Raw genomic sequence first — 8,780 nt, 5'->3', positions numbered from 1 at the left:
GAGTTTTGGACAGGAAGAACCACGTTTTGTTGACCCTAAACGCATTCAACGTCAGCCTAACCTTACTTATGAAGTTGCCCCGACGCAGATCATGGATTGGAAAGAGCAACGGTTAAGGTCCAAGACGATATCTTCGGTGAAAGTGTCATGGGGCGATCCGTTGGCTCAAGATTTCTCATGGGAGAGAGAAGGCGACATGAGGGAGTAATATCCATATTTGTTCGATTGACCCTGGCGGTATGTTTCTTAAGTCTGCTCTTAGTCGAATCTTATTCCTGTCCTAATTTTAATATTTGACCTTGCCAATTTCGAGGATGAAATTTTATTTAAGGGGGGAGGATGTAACACCCCGTATTTTAGTGTATTTTTTAATTGAAGGGTTATTTTATTAATTTAAATATTGGTTCTCTTGTTTTAAGTTTATCGGATTTTTCGTTGGTTTATTATTATGATTTTTAATTTGTGAAAAATTATTTTGATATGCTTTCTTAAGATTAATTATTGTTATGCATTTAAATTGATCTTCATTTTAAATTGGTTTATTGTTGGGTTTAATTATTTTTATTTTCATTTAATGACTATGTTAAATTATTTTATTTAACTTGTTATTTTGAAATCTTTTTTGTTGGATCATTTGTGTGACTCAAGATGTGAGGATTGAACCTCATTTTTTCCCTAATTTTTTCTTTTTTCCTTTTTTCTTTTCCTCTTTTTCTTTTATTTTTCTCCTCTCTCTCACGAGCGAGCCCCTTTCTCTCTTCCCGTCAGTTGCGTCGTCCTTAACCTAGTGCCGCTGTGCGCCGTCATGGTCATCACCGCCCCTCCCAACCTCTTCCCCTCTAACCGGCGACCACCCCCCCTCCAGTTTCCAGCCCCTCTTGTGCCACCGTGAGGCCCCACACACGGCATCAAGCCGCGACACTTCTTGTGTTCGTGGGCCGCAGTCGCGCTGTCATTGGCCACCATTTCTTCACCACATCACCAGCTACCCCCCAGCTACCTAACCCACCCATCCTTAGTTTCGATCTGCCACTAGTGAAGTCCATCCAACTCCATTTCCGTTTTGGGCTTTCCAGTCTTCAATCGCCCTCTAACCTGCCACCCACGGCGAACCACCATCACCGACATCCCTAAACCATTCCCTAGTAATCTCAAGTCTTCATTTGTCCCTGTTCAAAAATTAGCATTTTGAGTTTGCACTATATTATACCACCTTCTTGATCCTTTAAAAATTATATTATAGCGCTGTAAGTATTTTTTCAAAGAACTTTCATGATTTAAATGTATTTTTGCACTAACCCATTTTTATTGTGATCTGGCTGGTTGTGCCGGACAGAGTCCGAGGAGTAAGGGGGTCGGATGGATTGGAGAATGGAGTTGTTGTGAGTTGCGATTTGTGATTTGTTGGATATTGTGTCATTTTATGTACATTGCATATTTACACGTATGTTCATGTGTATTTTATGAAAACTGAGTTTTCATGTGAGAAATGGATTTTGGGTGCGTGTGTATCACGATCCCAAGCCGAGATGAGGCATTTTCTCGATGGAGCTCCTCAGGTCACTCGGGAGCGGAATATATTAAGTGACATCCCCTGGGCAACAACGGGATCAGACATGATGGTAACGCTCTCATGCCGACTCCGTGGTCCCTCTGCTGGCAGGGGTTAGAGGATGCTTGGCCACGAATGCGCTGGGCGAGGAACTGGGCATCGCTCGTTACCCGTGGTGTGACGAAGGGAGCCAGTGTGTGCGGATGATCCATCGGAGAGATCATGGTGCATACGGTTAAAATGGATTATTTGTTTTGGACCATTTTCTGAGAAAATTGTGGATTATTGATTTGGGCCATTTTCTAGGAAAATGGAGGGAAAATGTTTTCATGGAAATATTTTGGGCCAAATGGGATTTTGGCATGTGTTGGAAAATATTCATTTTCAAGGAAAATGACGTTTTGAGGCTAATGCATATTTCATCATATGTATGCATAATTATTGGTTGCATTAATGTATTTTTATTCTCGAGGGTTGTTTGGATTATACTTACATGAGGTACCGTTTTATGGTAACATAGATTTTGATGCAGATGATGCTGAGGGTGAGCTTGAGGATTCGGCTCCGCCCGAGGAGTGATATGGGATCACTCGTTCATGTATTTGGCCTTGTATTATATTTTTTTGGAATAACTGTATAACTCTTTTTAAACGTTTTATTTATGTAAATTTGTATTAAAAATTCTGGTACTTAGTTGACTTACTTAAATTATCTGCTATATTGTTCATTGTACACTGTTGTTTGTACACTCACTTGGCACGATCGTTAGGATGTGTAACCGTGTTATCATCATCCGGGCGTCTCAATTCCCTAGTTTCCGTACATAGGGGTCTGGGGTGCCACATATAAAGTTCAGATAAACAGTGTTTCTATGCTAAATTTTGCATAAAACGATTTGAATGATGTTGATTTATGAAAAATATGCATGTTTTGTTATGAAAATAAAACTTGAAAACAATCTCGGTCATTTATCTGTATAAGAAGAGAAAAATATTTTTCTGTCATGACTGGTGTAGATATAAGCTATTTTTGGCATTGTTTATAAACTGTGCAAAAAGAGCAAATATAAAAATTTGTGCATAATTATATGACGATGATCTATATCTGTTGTGTTTAGAATATATTTTTTACTCTATTATGATATGATGTGATCTCTAAAAACTTTTTGCATGACATTTTGTTTTTGTTCTATTCTAATCTTACCATAAGTGTAAAATTGTCGCATCTGTTCACTTTGGTACCAATTTTTCTGTTACTAGTACACCCACTTTTGAAGCAAAATTATTTTCTACATGGTCTTTCATATGTGCATACTCAGGGCTTCGAATAATAAGGAGAATATTTCACATTCTGGTTCTGCTCGGTTGACCGTCAGGGTTTGCACAACCCTACCACAAGGGTTAAACATGGAATTCTGTTATGATATGATGCTTAGCAATGGTATGCCAAAAAATTTTTGAATATGAATGTTTTGATCTGTCACTCTGATATTTTGATAACATGTTTTGATTCTATGTTCTGAAAATAAAAATATTGTGTTCTGCATTCTGAGTTCTGTAAATGCTCATATTTACATATTAGTATATGTTCTCTACTTAGTGAGTTGTTGATAACTCACGCCATAGTATCTTTCTATGTTTTGAATGTTTCAATTGTGGATTAAGAATATGAAGCATGGTTAAGGCTATGTAAGTATTGTGGATTTAGTACAAAGAAAGTACTTGGATTACTAGAGATTGTATTCAGTAGATTATTTTTGTTCTATCGACTTGGTTTATTGGGATGTTTTGAGACTTTTTGAATAGTGAGTTGAGATGAAAGTTGAAAGTTGAATAAAATATTATTTTTATTTTGGTATTTGAAAATTTTGAATTGTTTATTATATTTTCTTTGAAAATTTTAAAAATTTGTAATGATAAGATGAGATGAGATAGTTTTGGTATTAGTATCCAAACCACCCTAAAGTGGTGCCTTATATTTATTATATTGTGATATTTGTTTTGGAATATTAAGTTTTTTGTTTTGTAGAGAATTTGAAATATATATATATATATATATATATATATATATATATATATGATATTGTTGGGAGATGATTCTAGGTGACTGAAACTAACTCCATGGACTTCTCGGACCGGAGTATTACAAGGTGGTGCAAATTAGACTGGAAGTTGACATTATTGGACTGATATATCATATGGGTTAGATAGTTCCCTTTCTAATTCTTTTTTCACAAATAGTAGTGAGTAGAATGTCTTATTGGGGATTAAAAAGACTTGCAGGCCAATCATCAATAGAATTGATTGAAAAGACTAGTATGAGGTATTAATTTGTTTTCTTGAAAGACATTTAAACAGTAGTCATGAGAAATATTATAGATTGTTTAGGATTTGATAACTTTGGTATTTTCTCTTAGACATTGTAACACCCATGCCCAAGATATGGCCCAGTCCCGCAGAGAAGAAGCCCACCCGCCAGTAAAATGGCGTCTTTTTGGTGAGTGACTTTCTCTTCTCTTTTACCTATCCTTCTTTCAACGGTTTTCTCCTCCTCGTGTCTCTCTCTATCCTGTCGCTTCTCTCCCCAATTTACTCCGCCCACTCTCCTCACTCTCACAAATTCTCTCAACCCCAACAGATTTTCTTTAGTTTCCCTTTCTCTCGCCACTCTATCTTATATTTTTCTCTCTGTGTTGTACCATCCGTCACCGCCATAAGCCAAACAAATCCTTCTCAGTTTCTTCCCCCACAGTCAACGGCCAGAACAAAAACAGCACAGCTGTGCCCCACATCCCATCGTCCCGAGTAAAACCACCGTGGAAAAGCCCCACTGTGCTCCACTGCCTTGCACCACCCTCTAAAAACCAAAACGAATTATCTATTTTTAATCCTCAAAATAGAGCACGACCAAAGCAAGACCCCACGTCGAACGGTTTCGCAACCCCTCGCTGCTGTCAAGCCTTAGCTTCGTCTGAAGCATCCAAGCGGAGGACCACTGCCTCACGCCTCCCACACCAATAGTCTTCCAACGCCCGCACCACAGCCATGAAAGCCTCTCACACGTCCCTCAGTTCTAGCCACCCCTTCAAGCCGGGAACTCCACACCATCGCCACCCCGCAGCGTGAACCCCAAGCCCCCATTGCACGTCCAAGAGGCCCCTGTTTCCTCTCGCCAAAAGAGAGCAGTTCCCCATCGGGAGCACTCACAACCATCTTTTCACCTAAGCCACCACTCTCTCTCTCTCTCTCTCTCTCTCTCAGTCCTCTTCCGCTGCGGTCACACCACCTTCGACCTCAGCCCAGCCATCAGTTCGCCGCTCTCTGTCTCTCCCTCGATACGGAACTCTCCTCCCTGTTACACGGTTTGGTCTGGAGCGGTGATTTTCAGACGCCTTATATTTTTAGCCTTCTCAAAAAGTCCATGCATCTGTATGTTTAAACCCCAAAACGCCCTTGTGATTTGCCTGGTTCGATGTTAGGCCTGATTTTTATATTAAACTTACTTTCTGTGGGATTTATTTTAAGTACGAGAACTTACACAGAAAATACTTAACGGAGTTAAATTTTGGCTGATTTAGATTGTGAGATAAGATAAAATGATTTTAGATAAATTAAATAAAATATTATTAGTATATTATTTTTAAATATTATTACATTTTTAGAATTTGAAAAAATTGAATTGTTTATTATATTTTATGTAGAAATTTAGGAAGTTGTAATAATGTGATGAAATGATGTGAGATAGTTTCTGTACCCAAACGTTTACAACTAATTTCCGTAGTATATAATTTGATTTTAAATTTTGTTTTAAATACTTTAAATTTGATTTGAGTCTCTCTTACTAAACGAGTTTTCACTATTTACCTTAATTGAATTTGGTATAATTATTTTATTAAGTTGTAAATTGAAAGAAATGAACTGAGGTTGATTTTGGAAAAATATACATGTTTTGTTATGAAAAAAAATTGAAATAAGCTCATATATTTGTTTTGCATTACTCATGAAATCGGATATAAAAAAGAAAATTATTTTTGTCATAAGCAAAATTTTGATATTTTATTTTCTAACTGTGCAAAAAGAGCGAATATGAAACTGAAAATTTGTGCATGTTATGTGAAGATGCTCTGGATTTGTTTTGATTAAGTGAAGATGATATAATTTTATTCAATACATTGTTTTGATATGATATGGCATCTGAAGACCTTTGACAAGACATTCTGATTTTGTATTTGATTATGTATCTAATTCTTTTTATGAATCTGATCCGATGATTCTGATTCTGGGATTGTGATGGTACGAACATTTATGTTTTGCTCTGATATATGACTTTACCACGAGTAATAATAGTGTCCTTTGGCCCAACCACAAGTAATAGTAGTGGCCTCCGACCCTGCAACAAGTTATAGTAGTGACCTCGGTTTGAGTGCACAACATTTTGGTGACAATGATTAATGTTCTGCTTGGTTATCCACAGATTACACAACCCTATCACAGGATTTAAACATTGCATCTGTTTTGATATGATGCTTTGATATGATAAGATATGTTTATGATGTAGTTATGCTATGTCAAAGGATTTTCGAATATGAATGTTTTGAATTGTCGCTCTGATATTTTGATAATGTGTTGATTTTGCATCCTGAAACTAAAAATTATTTTGTTCTACATTTTGAATTTTGTAAATGTTTATATTTACATATTAGTATATATTCTCTGCTTAATGAGTTGTTGATAACTCATCTATTTTCTCTATAATATTTTTAGTGAATGTAAATGTTTCAGTTGAAGATCTAGAATAATGGGACAAGATTGTTGAGTGTAGGGTAGAAGTACAAAGATTATTGGAGACTATTATTTAGTAAATTTGATCTATTCTATGGATTTGGTTTATTGGGATGTTGACACTTTTATTAAGACTCGAGAAGTTGATTTATTTGTTGTATCATTTCGTTGATGTATATTTGGTGGAAATAGATGAAATTATGTATATGGAATCTTTGAAAATTATCTCCTACCCCATCCGGGTACGGGTGTAACAGCCATGGTATTCATTTAATTATTTTCTGTTAATGCAAAGAAAATTAATAACTGGAAAATGATTCCCGAGAGAGAGGAGAAAAGCAAATTCCTACCCGCCACTTGTTTCCATTAATTAACAGGAAAGAGTCTAAATTAGTGAGCCTCCGACACATCTCATATTTCTTTTTCATTGCATGTGTACTTTTTAGTTTTAGGTCAATCGGATCCATTGCTCACGTTTAGTTTTCCTTTGATTATTTGAAAACTAACGGTCATGCAAATAAATTTATTATTATATTTTATTAAATTCTCCCTACAACGAGCTGACACTACCAATTAATTCACTTGTAGTTCCAAACTCCTTAATAATTAAAGAGCGTTGAGCTCATAACTATCACTCCAATACTATACTTTATTACTACCACTTGTCCTTGTAACGATCGAAGATGGTGCATATAATAAGTACTACGTGTCATGTGCATGCTTTTGTGCATTTTCTAATTAACACATTCATTAAATTGGAGCATGTGTTAGAACGAAACGGGAATATTTAGAGAAGAATCGTACAAACAAAACATGCAAAGTTTTAAGCATGAAAAACTTCTGAAATTGCCACGCGTACAAGAACATTAAAAAACACGTACATGGATCCATTCCATAACATTGGCCACTGCTTATTACCAACGTAGTCAAGATGTGATGCATATAATTGCATAACAATCTTCCTAACATAAGTGGCGGAATGGTTACAATAACAACTGCATGCAAACGAAAAAAACATCATACACTAGATCAGGATCTTTCCAACATAATTAACGATCGATTGAGATGTCCATTTCCTGGTACGTACGTAGGCGCCTTTAAAGCCGTCGGTAGCAAAGCATGAAAGAATGATCGAAGCCAAAATCGTTCACATCTGCTTTCCACTGCTCAAAATTTTCCAAGACATTCAGAATTTTTGTCCCCTGATCACCAACTACTATCTCGCCATGAGTACCTTTGCAGAGCACAACCCGTCCAGTACTGTTACTTTGTTCAATCAAATTCATATTTATCCGAATGTCCGGATCACTATTTGAAGCCAGATACCGACTAATTATATTTAAATGATGAGTAAACTCTGCCTCCAAGGTGTTGGCAATTCCATAGCACTTGAAAGTGTAATTCTTGTCATCCTGATGATGTTGAACAAGTGATGCCAAACCTAAAATTGTGTTGGAAAGTACACTGTGCATAGATTCTGCTTAAAACAACATATATGATAGCTAAGGCCTGATTTGAATGATTAGTTGAGATGAAATGAAATATTAGAATATTGTTAGAGTCGAAATTTGAAAAATATATTAGTAAAATATTATTTTTGTTTTGAGATTTGTAAAAGTTAAATTGTTTGTTGAATTTGATTTGAAAGTTTAAAAAAATTGTAATAATTAGATGAGATGAGATAAATTGAGTAAGATGAAAAAATTGATGTGAATGTATATCTCAGGCCAAGCCCCCTCACCATCTCTTTCCATTTATGTGTACGTATGCATGTATTTAGACTTTCGAAAACAACTTTACCTGCCTCGGGCCACTCTCTTTCATGCTCACATTCGCCCTAAATTGAAGACGCAATCCTTCAGGCATTATCGCTTTTTTAGCTTCCGCCGTGAAAGGAAAGGCCTTCATTCCGAATAGCCGAATCATGCGGAGAGCATTTGGATGCTCTACCTCCCCTTGTGGGTTTATCACCACGACGATAGGCTTATTCTTTAAGCTGCAATATTCATTCTTCATGACCTGGATGTCAACTGTCGGTGGAAAAGGCTGCAATATGTACCACGGCATGTTGGACTGCAACATCTCGAACTTCGCTTGCATGTCATCGGTCCAATGCTCCACTATTGGGATCCATACAATTTTATACGGTTCATCCTTATCTCTTATCCCATCAAAAATGGGCTTTAAAATCGAGATTTCTTTAGCGGAGATGTCCATGACGTCCGAAATGAACAATAAAACATTCTTATTTTTCAGCACATCTATACTCAGCTGGTTTTGCAAAACAGTTAAAACTAGAAATGAGTCAAATAAATAATGTTAAACCGATTAATGTGATCACTACTGCACATAGTTTAAACGAAGTAGTAACACACGATTTTGTAGGTAGTATTAATTGCTATTTTTCAGTTTCCATCCCAATAAAATTACTTTGCATCAGACTTGGA

At 36.4% G+C, this 8,780-nt stretch overlaps 1 protein-coding gene across 1 annotated transcript; it reads right to left on the bottom strand.

The window, feature by feature from the left end:
• Positions 1 to 7,430: 7,430 nt before the first annotated feature.
• LOC118349882 lies at positions 7,431 to 8,550 on the bottom strand. The gene is made up of 2 exons (XM_035695813.1): positions 8,134 to 8,550; positions 7,431 to 7,745 (listed from the first exon to the last, which is right to left on the bottom strand). Exons 1-2 carry the CDS (start codon positions 8,548 to 8,550, stop codon positions 7,431 to 7,433), a joined length of 732 nt encoding a protein of 243 aa, XP_035551706.1.
• Positions 8,551 to 8,780: the final 230 nt, after the last annotated feature.

This window comes from Juglans regia, chromosome 11 (genome assembly GCF_001411555.2).
Source record: "Juglans regia cultivar Chandler chromosome 11, Walnut 2.0, whole genome shotgun sequence".
Classification (NCBI taxonomy): Eukaryota; Viridiplantae; Streptophyta; class Magnoliopsida; order Fagales; family Juglandaceae; genus Juglans; species Juglans regia.
This window is presented reverse-complemented; position numbering and strand designations above follow the sequence as displayed.

Excerpts from the sequence above, each read along its gene's own strand:
- LOC118349882 (XM_035695813.1), bottom strand. The coding sequence starts at position 8,550 with ATGGACATCTCCGCTAAAGAAATCTCGATTTTAAAGCCCATTTTTGAT. Across the intron at positions 7,746-8,133 it reads AAGAGAGTGGCCCGAGGCAG|GATGACAAGAATTACACTTT; the intron begins GTAAAGTTGTTT and ends CAACATCATCAG.